At 41.0% G+C, this 15,366-nt stretch overlaps 1 protein-coding gene across 1 annotated transcript in view; it reads left to right on the top strand.

Annotated features, from left to right (window-relative positions):
- Positions 1 to 15,366, top strand: part of MTUS1 (microtubule associated scaffold protein 1) — a 198,791-nt gene that overhangs the window by 122,217 nt on the left and 61,208 nt on the right. The window contains exon 8 of the mRNA XM_026647908.2: positions 8,062 to 8,279. Coding sequence (XP_026503693.1) covers positions 8,062 to 8,279 — 218 coding nt within the window. The remainder of the gene's footprint in view (positions 1 to 8,061; positions 8,280 to 15,366) is intronic.

Consider the following 15,366-nt stretch of genomic DNA (forward strand, 5'->3'; position numbering starts at 1 on the left):
GGGGGGCGTGGGCGGGGCTGGGGGCGGGGCCCCGTGGAGTGTCCTCTTTTTGGACACTCCAAATATGGTAACCCTAGTTTTAAATGACAAAATCTTTGCCTGTATTTGTTTATTTTGTGAACGGCAAGAGGAAAGGAATACTGGGATCAGACCTGTCAGCTAGTCATGCTGTGCCATTTGTCTTCTGGGAGTTGCTTGTGGAAGGAACAGATAAAAATATATGGAGCAGAAGATTAGGGTCATTCTATGGTCTTTAGACTCTAATCAAACAAGTAGACCTCCCAATTTGCCTTCTATATTGTGCTACTTTCCAAACATATTTGGAATTAGTAGGCTTAATTCAGACACTGTAGCATTTTCTTCAAAAAACAAACATCACTGTTTAAAATCTTTCAACAGATTAGTAAAATATCCACACATTTCACTTTCTGGAAGAACAGGCAGCCATCCTTGTTCTAGAATGTTTTTGTTATTGCTAGTAAAACACAAATCTCCACATTCAGTGCACTAACAGGATTTAATTATTTCATGACTCAGTAATTCTTTAAACACAGTTGACATTTTAAGTCTTTGGACAATTAATACTCTTCCCAGTGTAGGTATTTAATGGCTGTTTTTCAATTTTTTTAGGCTAATATGTGAACAGCCAAGTTAAAACTAAAGTAAGTCTGCAGATAGGCAAATCTTTGCTTGAGTAAAAGAGATGAAATAAAGCTCCTTTTCGCAATCTCCTGATCTAGCCAGTCCCATTCTCCACTCCCTTTCTGGCTTCTAGTCTTCGTCTACACCAACTCTCTCCTTGTCCAACCAGTCTGTTTCTTCCCATCCCCCCAAACCTCCCAAATCAATCTGGCTCCCATTTTCCATGCAAGTCCCAATCTCCCCCAGCTGCTATTTCTGCCTATAATAATTATAAGACATTTTTGTCTTCTCTCAAAAAATTGGTGAAGTAGTGAAAAGATTGGTTGGCTGAACATCTTTGTTTTCCCCCCCACCCGCAATGGTCACCTGTTCAATTTCCATCCCCCACAAGTAAGTACATATTTAATTTATTTTTAAAGATATTTATTTAGGCTTATTACTTTAAAGGTTCATTAAACATGGTACTAAATAGCAGTAACTATGGCTATTGAAGGTTTGCCCACATAGAATTACTCTTCAGTTCTCTAGTCAGTTTATTTTTGTGTAAACAACTTCAAAATGGTGCCAGATTGACACTTGCTTGGACTCTTTTCCTTCCTAGATTTATTGTTCTCGTATTTATAGAAATATGGATGATCTGTTTTTGCTTTTAGTTAAATAGAGAGAATATTCTATACAAATACCATAAATGCTTTGTGACTAACTTAACTATCTTTACATTTTATGATCAAGCAAAACATGTACAGAAAATTTGGCAATTTTTTTGTTTTTGTTTATATACATTGACTTCCTGTTTGAGCTTAATACCTCATTAGCCTTTGAGACCAGGTAGTCTGAGTGTGACTATTAGTCCAGGATGGCTATTTCATAAACAGGAAATATTCTCAAGTAAAGTAAATCCTGAGATATGATTGAGTGAGTGTCTCTCTCAAACTGGAATAGAAGCTGAATCATTTTATAGCAGCATAAATGAAAGCAGAATGTAAGAAAAGGTATAAAACAAACTTTAGTTATTCAGTTATGAAACTGAATACCTATACCACCTTCCTTAAGGTTTTTTTTATGTTTTTTATTTTCATGGCTTAACTAAAGGAAAGGACTTGAGAGTTGAATTTAGTTTTATAAAGTTTTATTAAATATCCTTAGCAGTAACTAATAGTATAGGATATAAGAAGGCAAAAATAGTATTGGACTGTGAGTTGGCTAACTAGAAAATTGGTCAATATAACCATTCACATTTTCTGAACCAAATAACACACCCACAATAACAATTAGAGGCTGAGCATATCTTGGGAAGAAGACTTTGTTTAGATTTTTGATAGTCCCTCAGAATAGGGCCTCTCTTGTGCCATTTGGTTATTAACTCCAGTGTTGCTAACATAACAGAGGAAAAGCAATCCAAAACTAGATCACAAGAAAATTTGGTCAGTTCTTCCATACTAATTCATCAAGGCCTCTTTTCCAGTGGATTTATAATAGTCAACCCCTTGTTACCTAATTTCCAATGAACGTTACCACCAGGATCTGATTAGCACCCCTAACTACCTGCGATCAACTCCTACGCTTGTGATGGACTGCATAGACTGGGTGCAGTTCAAGAGGCTTGTACACTTGAACAGTTTTATGTCTGTATCCACCTAAACTTGAAAGGCAGTATGAAACCATTAACTGTGGTAGACACATGTACAGTGTCCTACAATCTGAGTTAACAGTAATTTGTTAATTCTAATTCTAAAGTAGTTTTGAAAAGGACGGACACTACTATAGTCCTTTTCTGGTGCATTAGTGAGCAACCCAAACTGCTGGAAAATAGACACTGTTAAAAGTACCTATCTGAATTAGGTACTTGATGTCAGCAGGTTGCTTTTATCCCATTTCTGCTGGGTGGTCCAACTTGGTTCCTGTTCTTGGAGGTGCTGGTGTGGACCAATATAAATGGTGATCCATACTTCTGAAGATTCAAATGGTCTAATCAAAATAAGTGGTCTTTTCTCACCATCCAATCAGGGAACAAGGCATCATCTTTGAGTTCTTGCAAATGAGGCTGGAATTTTCAGCCAGAATGTCTCCACTGCAATTCAGTCTCTTAACACATCTTGTCAAATCACCTTGTATAAGACAGGTTAGGCCACAGCTGTTGGTACAACCATCTTGGGACATACCTAGTGAAATACACATGCGCTGAAAGAGGTAAATAAAAAGGAACTGAATAGCATGCTATATCCAAATGGCTGGGCAGTCAGGTATCTAACTACTTGCAAATATGCTTATGTAGAATTATTATGTCTATAGTTAGACATGAAACCTAGCTTTTTAAAAGCAAAGTTAACACACCAAATTTTGCTGGGTTGCTAGGCCTACTGAATGAAGACCTTGAAAACACCTCAATATAGAATAGGTAATCTTCCCCATGCTGTTCTGCCACTGGTCCTCAACTGTGAACTAGAGAATTTAGCTCAGGGATGAAGATAACTGATATTCCATTATCAGTTAGTATGTGGTCTTCTTGAGACTGTCCAAAGGCAGTACTAGTTGTAGTGATGGTGTTTGTGGCAAAGGCACTCATGGATTTATTCGTTAACATCTAATTAGGAACATCACCAGAAGGACACTACAGAGCCACCCAGTTCAGCATAGTATTGAGGCCATTAACTGAGAAATAAGTGATTTCAAACTTTTATGTGCACTTAAAGGGGGGAGGGATAGCTCAGTAGTTTGAGCATTGGCCTACTAAACCCAGGGTTGTGAGTTCAATCCTTGAGGGGGGCCACTTGGGGATCTGGGGCAAAATCAGTACTTGGTCCTGCTAGTGAAGGCAGGGGCTGGACTCGATGACCTTTCAAGGTCCCTTCCAGTTCTAGGAGATGGGATATCTCCATTAATTATTATTTGAGCCCTTCCCTTGAAGAGAAAGGGTTTTTGAGTTCTTATGGATGCCTCTTGTGTTGCAAAGCCAAACATATTGGCAACAACTCCCACTGGTGCTTTCGATGGACAGCTGGAACAAATGACTGTTGGGAGTGACTTTCCGAGTGACATCCCACATATGTGGATGACAGCAAAGGATTTAATAGGTTGGGTGTGGCAAAATCAGGCGGTTGTTACACTAACCAATACTCTTGTTGAAATTTGGGACTGAACTATTCCACAGAGCTCTGTAAGGTGTGCTCTGCTTCTATCTAGTGTCTTTAGTCAAGTGTACTGACTGTAACCTGAAATAGGATACTTCACCAGAGGGCTACCTGCTTACTTCTCCACATAAGTGGTAACTAGCTGCTGGTGTGCAAACCTTCCTGATGGCTTGGACCCTGTGACAGCTGTTGTCACTGTGGAGTAATATATCCAGGAAGACATCTGTGGCTCCTGCTGGAGCAGAGATAGAGAGTTAAGCTGCCATGATGGCAGAAATTAAAGCTAGCCAGGAGGCAATGAAAGCCGGCCAAAAGGAATTAAGAAATGGCATGGAAATTTCCCGAAAGGAAATCAGAACAGTTCTTGATGCACAGAGGAGCCAGCAACAGATGAAAGATGACTTCAAAGCAGAGATTAAATCCAGTCAATTGGAATTAAAAACTGTAGTTGAGGAGATCCAGACGGTGAGGAAAGAAATGGAAGTTCAGTTAAATGCCCAGGCTGATCTGGTATATCTGATTGAAGGAATTAGCAGCAATTTGACCAATGTTGTTAAAGTTTTCCAGAAAATGGAAAAAAGCCAGAAAGCTTTGACCAGCCTGGATCTTGCTAACAGAGAGGATCAGAAGCAAGGACTTAAGGATAACAATGAATGCTTGAATGAGGAAGTTAGTCTTCAAACCACTCTAGAAGCTAACAGTTTGGTGAAGGAACGTGAAAAGAGGATGGCTTGGGGTAAGAAAAAACGTAACTGATCCTCGAATTACAAAGCTTGGAGGTGAACGGTTTGATTGTTTCTGCTCCAATTCTTTCTTATTTAGCCTTGTTTGGAACACTTTTTTTAGAAATTCTATCATTCATATTTAAAAATCTTTTTCTAAGGAAAATAACCTCAGTTTAAAGTAGAAGGGCATTAGTATGTACTCAGAGGTAAGGTTAAGATTTTGTCACAGGTATTTTTAGTAAAAGTCACAAGCAGGACATGGGCAATAAGCAACAGAAGCCCAAGCCCCCTGGCATGGGGCTGGAGCCCTGACGCCACGAGGTGGGCCAATAGCTCGGAGCCCCACCTCCACGGGGTTGAAGTCACGGAGGTCTGTTAAAGTCATGGAATCAGTGATTTCTGTGACTAAATCCATATCCTTACTCATAGGGTACGTCTACACTGCAATAAAACATCTGCAGCTGGCCTGTGTCAGCTGACTCTGGGGCTGCGGGGCTATAAAATTGCAGTGTACGCATTTGGGCTTGGCTGAAGCCCGGGCTCTAGAACTCTCACCCCTCATGGGGTCCCAGCATTTAGGAGCTGGGATCTTGCACGGAAGGGTGGGTCCCAGATCAAGCCAGAATGTCTCCACTGCAATTTTACAGCCCTGCAACCTGATCCCTGTGAGCCTGAGTGATCTGGCATGGGCCAGCTGTGGGTATTGTTGCAATGTTGACATACCAATAAAGTCACTTGGGGTAAAGCAAAAGGTTCTGGTTTAGTTCTATAAACTCAAGAAAACAGTAGAAATTCTCAAGGGGATAAGCTTTGGGATGTGGCAAAGCTTAGTTATTCATAGGGGAAGAATTTCAGTTGCTATTCAGCAACCAAGTGCACAGATGTAGAAGTTCAAATGGTTGTCAGGATTGAATGTTTTGTTAAAAAAAACATATGGACCAAGCCTCTCCGAAGTAGCTCAGGTAAGACTTTACAGGAGTGCTTACATTCCTTGTTATACCTAGGCTCTTAAATGTAACAAGTATATGGGATACACCCTACTGATAGAATAGTTCTTCATTTTCTCCTCCTGCGCAACTTCATATCAGATTGGTCAGACTCCCAGTGGAGTCAGGGGAACCAGTTCCTAAATAAAAAAAAAAAAAAAGGCTTTCACAAAGAGGTGGGTCTGGCTCTGATTCAGCTGAATGGCAGCTGCATTCATTCAGCCAGACAATTCTATTATAGAGCCCCAGGGTGTCAGGAACCCGAGTCTTCAGCAGAGCCAGTCTCCAGGCAACCCAAGGAGCTGGTCTGTAGTATGCTTCCTAATAGGCTACACCTCCTGTTTGGTTGGAAGAGTGAGCAGACAGGCTCTTAAGCCCAGCTGCTGCAGTTCAGTGGCTGCTCTAAGTATTTGCTTGTGTGGCTACAATAGCTCCTGTCCTTGTCTTGGTGCCCCAACCCTTCCCCTGCCCCACTGCACTCCAGGTAACCAGATTCTGACCCTTGGCTCTGGTTCCTGATTACCAACTCCAGCTCTGACTACTGGCACAATTGCGCATATCCTGGTCATTGGCACAAGGTAGATCTCTGAGGCTAGGAAGAGTTCTCAACTGAGGACTGTCCCAAATGTGTGCAATGCACTTTTCCCAGAGATATAGGTATTTGAAGCTCTAGCCAATATGCACTGACCAGATGGGTGCAGTTTAAGAAAATATCCAATTCCTTGTATGTTGACAGATGAGCACAGCGGTCTACATAATTGAGGATGACCCTATCTGATAACGTTGCTTGTGAGATCTGGAACAGTCTGCAGTGTTTAATCATCAGAAGTTAAGTGCAATGGCAGTTAAGGTGACCAGATGTCCCGATTTGTAGCATCCTCAGGAGCCTTCCTGAGGATGCTACAAACAGCCTCTGACTCATGACTGCTATGACACTATGGGATCATGTGACCAAGTCACCTGGTACTGGACTCTATCATAGAATACTTGTGTTTTTCCACTAAAAGGCATGGGAACGGAGTTGGAGAAAAAAGGGTTCCCGCCATATGCAAAAGCTATTTAAGGCAGGGGAGTGACATCATCCTGGGTTCTTTACTAACTCCGCCCAAAGGACACACTTGGAAACGTCTGAGAAACAAGGTCTAAACTTGGGGAGAAGGGCTGAACCCAGGCTGGAGGGATTTCTAATCGGTGAAAGGTATATCTGGGGTTTTAAACTGCAAGCAAGTTCAGCTTGCCATCAAGAATCTCTGCAAACTGACTAAAACAACAATTAGGGTGAGAATTTGCTACTCATATCCAGTTTCTTTAGTATATTAAGCTTAGATTGAGTTTTTGTTTTATTTGCTAAGTAATCTTCTTTGATCTGTTTTCTATCCCATATAATTACTTAAAATCTATCTTTTGTAGTTAATAAACTTGTTTTGTTTTGTCTAAAACCAGTGTGTGGAAATCATTACTTGGGGCAGAAAGCTATATATATTCCTCTCCACATTGAGGGGGAGAGCGAATTTCATGAGCTCACGCTGTACAGTTCTCTGTGCAGTGCAAGATTGTATAATTTTGGGTTTGCCCTCCAAAGGGGGGTGTGCACTTGAGTACGTGGCAGTTCCTTAGTTGAGCCTTCCCATGCAGAGCTGATCACAGCATCTGTGTGTAGAGCTGCACCTGGGTGTCTCCCTACCTGTGTGTGTGCTGGAAGGGGGCTTGTGGGCCTGTCGCAGCAGTACACTGTAAAGGGAGCCCAAGCTGGTGGGTCATATGGGCTCAGTGGTATCCCAGTTCCAGGCAGCACCCCAAGGTTGGGGCGGTGGGGGGGAACCTGTCACACTAGTGCTGTTAAGTGTCAGAATTTGCCACGTTACAATATTAAAGTAGGTAATCCTCAGGCTGTGCATAAAGGGATAGGGGAAGCTTAAAGTGTATTGGATGTTTGACAGCTTTAGTAAGTATTTGATCCATGACAGACGTTATTAGTACTAAGAAAAGTGCTCCAGGTTTGGCTAATAAAAGGTAAATGTGAACTGAAGATGGTGGAATCTTGCAGTGGAAATTAAAGTATGAAAGGGATCAAATACATGTAGGGAGAATGCTTTAATATATTTAGTAACTTCCAGTTCAGGAAATGTGAAATTGTTGCAGACCTGGAAAATAGATGACATTTAATGTATGAAAATTAGACTATTCACTGGATAAACTTAGAGGTGAGGAAAAGCTTTAGAACTAAAGAACCACTTCAGTTCTTTCAAAATGCTACTCAAAATTGCAGTGTAAAGAGTTAGCTAAAATGCACTTAATGAACAAATGTAAATGCATAATCAAGAGCAATTTGAGTTGTATATGGCTTTTGTGGTATGAGAACGCTGAAGCTGTTGTACAGACCCTTATCCTCAAGACCATAATGCCATTAAAAAGTAACCCTTTTGACCCAATCAAAGTGGTTCAGGAAATGTTTTTTAAAATATTTGTTTCTATTTCCTTTGTGTTTTGACTTCCAGCTTTGGTAGCTAGTAAAACTTCAGAAGTGAATAGTTTAATTAGAATGTCTTTTTGTTTTGTTTTTTGTTTTTATTCCAGTTGAGAGAGGCAAGCAGAGGAGTCCTAAAAGTTCATGCATACACACACAAACCTCTCCAGCTGTGCATTCAACTGAAACAAAAACACGTGAGTTGGCACAATACAAAGCAAAATGTGAGAACCAAAGTGAAATTATCCTGCATTTGAAGAAATTCTTGGCAAGCAGTAACCAGAAGTTTGAAGCATTAACAGTTGTGATCCAGCACCTACAGTCTGAGGTAAGGCTATCCAAATGCAGTAGTCTTTGCTTGAATTTGGTGCTGTCTTCTGAATCTGGCAGGGCCTCTGGATATTTAATTTGTACACATAACAAGTCTTCATTTGAGTCATCTGGTGAATCTATGCAGCCAAAAAAAACCCCACAAAACCCAGTGGCAGCAAGTCTTGGAACCCAGGTGAAGTGGCTGAGGCTTATGCTGTTGGGCTAAAAATAATAATGTAGGTGTTTTGAGCTCTGAGACCTAGCTAGGGAAGAAGGTCTCTGAGCCCAGGCTCCAGCCCAAGCCCAAAAGCCTACACTGCTATTTTTAGCCCAAAAGAGTGAGCTTGAGTTACTTGACCCAGGCTCTGAGACTCACTTGCACAGGGTCTTTTGCTGTGTAGATCAGTGTTAACATGTGTCAGGGCTGAGCCCCAGCACTCTAGACTTGGCAGTTCAGAGCTCTGGCATCAGTGGGCTTGCCATGGCAGTTACGAAAGTTTAAAAAAAAAAATTTGCTTGAGCTCCGGCATCTTTCATTACATATTAAGCACTGGTGTAGATGAACCCATAGGAACCTTCCAGTAGGAGTGCTTTCTTTTTTTTTCTATAGCATTCATTTTTTGTACACTTATCACCTTTTGTTTCATCTCTAAACTATATATATGTAGTATTGTGTATCTCTCTTCCTATGGGGGAAGTCTTCATAGAAATGTAGGCTGTCAGCATTTGTTACCCTTCTCTGGGCCTTTTTTCTAATAGAACCTTTAAGACATGACTACAATTAAAAACAGTATCCAAGATGAGGTTCTTTGCCTTCAATGCCTTCTCAGTGTTAATTGAAGGCCTCCAATTAATCATACTCAATATATGTCAATACCATTAAACTGTCCCTTGCTAATGTATCCTAACATTATTGACCACCTGCATTGAGCAGGTGTTCATTATTCTGTTTACCATAATTTGCAGATATCTTCTAGTGACTTAATTTACTTGACAATAAGTTGTGTACAACTAGTTCAAATTATTACATCCAATATATACACTGTACTATCTCCTATCTACTATCTTGAAAACCTTCTGCAAATAACATGCATATATATAGATCATTGGGTCACTGCCATAGCCCTGCTTTCTTCTGCTTTGAAACTACAGAGCTGTCTTTGCAACTCTTAATGACACCCCTGGTATCAGCCAGTCAAAAGCTAAAATTTATTGTAAATATTTTCTATTTGGATACTTGGCCCCATAGCCCTTACTTTAAAAAGACTTGTTTTCGTAGCATGTAAGGATGGTGTTACATTTGACGAGCAATCCAGTCAACGCTTAAGGACCCTTTAAACATGGTTTGCTCTTGTACAAAAAACCTAGATTCAAGTGATTCAATTTATTATTTCAGCTAATGGAAGCAGGAATATTCTGTGACATTGTTCAGCTTCTGTGTAAAGGGTAAGCATCTTTCCTGATCACTTTTAGAGTAAGGTGAAGGGGTCAATGTGACACAGAAGACCCAGACAAGTATATTACCCTGTATCTGACAACCTTCTCAATATTTCACCAAAGGGAGTCATATGTGGTCTCTGCTGAAAGCTAAGAACTACTAATTGTCATGGTTATTGCAATATGTTTGATTGGGAAACAATTTGAGTTATCCAACGTGTAGGAGATTATATTCCAAATCTGATGGGAGTGAAACCTGTCACCTGAAGAGAGGAAATCTGAGAGCTAACCCAATTAACATAAGAACAATGGACATCTGTCAACTGAGCCAGTTTGTGTTTACAGTCTGGGCCAGATGCAGGGTTCAGAGTTTACAAGGACAAAAAGAACCCCATTAAAAGTCTCTGAATAGGGACCCCTGAATTGAATGACATGAGTCTGTAATTGTATAAAAGAAAGAGGACAAGAAGACTGTCAGTAGGGCAGGCGGGGGGGGTGTCCCATGAAAAGTGGATCCCAATTCTTTGGACTTGCCAAGCTCTACAAAGGATAACCTTGGGGTGAGAAATACTTTATTAGACAGGAAAGTAATTTATTAACAAGTATAAGCTATAGATTGCATTTTGTTTTTCTTCTACCTGTAACTTTGTTTCCAAATTTGTTTGCTTGTATTTGAATTTTTACCTCAAGCTCGGTTAACTAAACTGCAACTGAAGCCAATTTAAATTTCCCTTTGAAGTCTGCAAACTGATTAGATTGGCGTTTGAGCCAAATTATCTTCAGGACTATCAACTTCAGAAGATGCCTGCCATTAAAAGCTATACTATCAAAATTCATTATTTGTAAGATCTGTGTTGTCTCTCCTATTTTCTTAATAGCCATAGTTTAACTGAAGTCCTAGTGCCTAGTAAACTTCCACACATTTGAAATAACTTACTGCATTTTCCTCCACTAAAAATGGACTCTATGGAGTTGCTGTTAACTAAAATTCTTGGCAAAACACAGACTAATCCAAATCCACCCAGCCCCATTGGAGTAAAGTAACAGGAGGGCACTCTGTCTATATATTTCTTTAATTGGATCTAGTAATGGTACAGTACTGTTTTTCCTAATCTGACACAGGTATTGGCCCCATAGTTGGGCCCTAAATCTACCTTTACTGTATGCCGGTAGAAGCATTATCTTGTATTTGTCAATACTGTATTAGGAAATTATCAGTCAACCATTAAACTCTTTAGCTATCAGAATTTGCCCAGATTTCTATAGTTAGAGTTAAGATTCATTAAGGGTAGTCTTTATAAATGTGATCTGCTTGAAGTGTGGATAACCAGTTTAAGATTTGAGAATTCTTGACCTTAAAATTCTAAAACCCAGCTTTTACTTACCAGAAATTCAAGTAACTTTCTCTCAATTATTATTGTAATGTTGCTACAACAAACTAATGCAAGATAGTGATCTTCTTGGCAGCTAGAATATTTATTGGAAATGAGCAAGGCATCTGACGTAAATGTCAGAAACTGGACTGGCTATTGTTAAATGTGTGTGCACTTGCAGTGTTAAAAGGACACATCAAATTGAAATCTAGTCAATTAAAAATGTTGTCATTATACCTGTTCTGTTGTCCCTTGCCAAGGTTTTGTGGCTTTATATCGTGCTTTCCTGTTTTTAACCTCAACAAGCAAGAAGGGGAACAATGAAACTCAGAATACTCTTATCAAATGCAGGCTAAAACTAAAAATTCTATCTTCTATTGTAGTCATCTTGGTAGGTGATGGTTGTAACTGTAGCAGGTTTTAAAAAAAAATGGAGCAGTATGGTTTTCAGATGATTGACTTTAACCCTTCGATATTCCTTTTATCAACTTATTCACTATATTAATCTTCTAAGAATATGATAAATTTGAAGTTATTTACATTAATAGAAACCACAAACCTAGTTTAAAAGATCTGGCATAATGTGTCTTTAGTAAACTCAGTAGGAACCAGAGTTGGTTACATTAAAACAAATGTGAACCCCAGATTGTACTGTCATATTCTCTTGTAAAACTATCAATGAGAATGAGGGTGCTCCGTGTTGCAGACAGCGTGCTGAAAATCTGTCCATTTTAGCCTCCTAAACCTTCCCAGCCAATACGGAGACCTCCTGCTTGCTCTCTAAGATTGTAACTGGGCCACCTTTTGTTGTAAAATAAAAAATGATGCATACTTTGTGTAGAAGTAAAACTCTTAGATATTGCTGTTTGTTCAGACAAACGTTAAATATTATGAAACAGATTTTTCATTCACTTCGAATTAAAAGTCCAAATGTTTAAAATCAAAGCCAACCACTGAAGTACCAATGAACTCACTTGAGCTCAAAACAAGTTGGGCTTCACCTTTTGAAATTCAGTGCCAATAAAAAATATATTTTCTCACACTAATAAAAATAGAGTAACTCTAGACATGTCAGTCTTCTCCACAGTATTAGCTAGAGTAAATCTTCTTTCTTAAACTTCATACTCTGAAACTATTCTGTTGAGGCTTATCTTTTAGGTGAAAATGAATTGCATTGTGGTAGTTTTGTGCTTGAATTACGTGACATGGCCACTGCAGTGATATTAGCATAGATCTTGCCTAAGTCATGTTTTTTTAAGTAATACATGAATTGTAATTATTGTACATTTTGTGTCCTGTTTAGAATCAAGACGATTGTACTTAAAATAGAATTATTTTATTTGGACTACAAAATATTTATATGCCCATTACAGGTCTGTCGCATCTTACGCGCATTTAACATGCGCGATTTCAGCTTTATGCGGTTGGCAAAAACAAAAAAAAGATAGCAAAATAACAATTTTAATACTGTACCTGTAGTGTGGGCGATTCCGCCTGCCATTCAACTCAATGTAATTTTGACTATACGTGGTTTTTGCTTTACGCGCTAACCGCGGAACGGAACCCCCGCGTAAGATGAGACTCACCTGTATAGGCAAAACAAACTTAAGGATAAGATACTTAAACTGTGCTATAGAAATAAGCTACTGAAACTCTGAACAGAGAACAGAACAGCTTAGAGAAATGTTGGATGAGAAGCAAACATGTCTGGACACGGTCATGGGTGGGTATAACCGTTCAGGAAGGAAAGGCCGGGGAGAAAAGGTGTAGGAGTTGCACTATATGTAAGAGAGCAGTATGATTGCCCAAAGCTCCAGTATGAAACTGGAGAAAAGCCTGTTGAGAGTCTTTGGGTTAAGTTTAGAGCTCAGAGCAACAAGGGTGGGCATCTGCTATAGACCACTAGACCAGGAGGAGGAGGTAGACGAGGCTTTCTTTGGACAACTAACAGAAGTTTCCAGATCACAGGGCCTGGTTCTCATGGGGGACTTCAATCACCCTGACATCTGCTGGGAGAGCAATACAGCAGTGCACAGATAATCCAGGAAGTTTTTGGAGAGTGGGGACAACTTCCAGGTGCAAGTACTGGGAGGAACCAACTAGGGGCCGTGCTCCTCTTGACCTGCTGCTCACAAATAGGGAAGAATTGGTGGGGGGTGGCAACCTGGGCAGCAGTGACCATGAGATGGTAGAGTTCAGGATCCTGACAAAAGGAAGAAAGGAGAGCAGCAGAATACGGTCCCGGGACTTCAGAAAAGCAAACTTTGCCTCCCTCAGGGAACTGATGGGCAAGATCCCCTGGGAGGCTAATATGAGGGGGAAAGGAGTCCAGGAGAGCTGGCTGTATTTGAAAGAGGCCTTATTGAGGGCACAGGAACAAACCATCCCGATGTGCAGAAAGAATAGCAAATATGTCAGGAGACCAGCTTGGCTTAACAGAGAAATCTGTGGTGGCCTTAAACCCAAAAGGAAGTTTACAAGAAGTGAGAACTTGGACAGATGACTTAGAAGGAATATAAAAATATTGCTTGAGCATGCAGGAATGTAATCAGGAAGGCCAAAGCACAACTGGAGTTGCAGCTAGCAAGGGACGTGAAGGGTAACAAGAAGGGTTTATATAGGTATGTTAGCAACAAGGAGGTGGTCAGGGAACGTGTGGGACCCTACTGAATGGGGGAGGCAACCCAGTGACAGATGATGTGGAAAAAGCTGAAGTACTCCAGGCTCTTTTTGCCTCAGTCTTCACGGACAAGGTCAGCTCCCAGACTGCTGCACTGGGCAACACAGTATGGGGAGGAAGTGAGCAGCCCTCAGTGGTGAAAGAACAGGTTAATGACAATTTAAAAAAGCTGGACATGCACAAGTCCATGGGTCCAGATCTAATGCATCCGAGGGTGCTGAGGGAGTTGGCTGATGTGATTTCAGAGCCGTTGGCCATTATCTTTGAAAACTCATGGCGATTGGAGGAGGTCCTGGACGATGGGGAAAAAGGCAAATATAGTGCCCATCTTTAAAAAAGGGAAAAAGGAGAATCTGGGTAACTACAGACCAGTCAGCCTCACCTCAGTCCCTGGAAAAATCATGGACCGGGTCCTCAAGGAATCCATTTTGAAGCATTTGGAAGAGAGGAATGTGATCAGGAACAGTCAACATGGATTCACCAAGGGCAAGTCATGCCTGACCAACCTGATTGCCTTCTATGGTGAGATAATTAGCTCTGTGGATATGGGGAAAGCAGTGGACGTGATATATCTTGACTTCAGCAAAGCTTTTGATATGGTCTCCCGCAGTATTCTTACTAGCAAGTTAAAGTAGTATGGATTGGATGAATGGACTATAAGGTGGATAGAAAGCTGGCTAGATCATTGGGATCAACGGGTATTAATCAAGGGCTCGATGTCTAGTTGGCAGCCAGTATCAAGTGGAGTGCCCCAGGGGTTGGTCCTAGGGCCGTTTTTGTTCAACATCTTCATTAATGATCTGGATGATGGGATGGATTGCACCCTCTGCAAGTTCGCAGATGACACTAAGCTGGGGGAAGAGGTAGATACGTTGGAGGGTAGGAATAGGGTCCAGAGTGACCTAGACAAATTGGAGGATTGGGCCAAAAGGAATCTGATGAGGTTCAACAAGGATAAGTGTAGAGTCCTGCACTTAGGACAGAAGACTCTCATGCACTGCTTCAGGCTGGGGACTGACTGGCTAGGCGGCAGTTCTGCAGAAAAGGACCTGGGGATTACAGTGGACAAGAAGCTGGATACGAGTCAACAGTGTGCCCTTGCAGCCCAATATGCCACTAGCCTTCTTGGCAACATTAGTAGGAGCATTGCCAGAAGATCAAGGGAAGTAATTATTCTCCTCTATTTGGGACTGGTGAGGTCACATCTGGAGTATTGCATCCAGTTTTGGGCCCCCCCACTACAGAAAGGATGTGGACAAATTGGAAAGTCCAGTGGAGGGCAATGAAAATGATTAGGGGGCTGGGGCACATGACTTACAAGGAGAGGCTGAGGGAACTGGGCTTATTTAGTGTGCAGAAGAGAAGAGTGAGGGGGGATTTGATAGCAGCCTTCACCTACCTGAAGGAGGGTTCCAAAGAGGATGGAGCTAGGTTGTTCTCAGTGGTGGCAGATGACAGAACAAGGAGCAATGGTCTCAAATTGCAGTGGGGGAGGTCTAGGTTGGATATTGGGGGGGGGGCGGGGAACAATTTCACTAGGAGGATGGTGAAGCACTGGAATGGGTTATCTAGGGAGGTGGTGGAATCTCCATCTTTAGAGGTTTTTAAAGCCC

The sequence above is a fragment of the Terrapene carolina genome, unplaced genomic scaffold (assembly GCF_002925995.2).
Source record: "Terrapene carolina triunguis isolate 2854851 unplaced genomic scaffold, T_m_triunguis-2.0 Scaffold66, whole genome shotgun sequence".
Lineage (NCBI taxonomy): Eukaryota > Metazoa > Chordata > Testudines > Emydidae > Terrapene > Terrapene triunguis.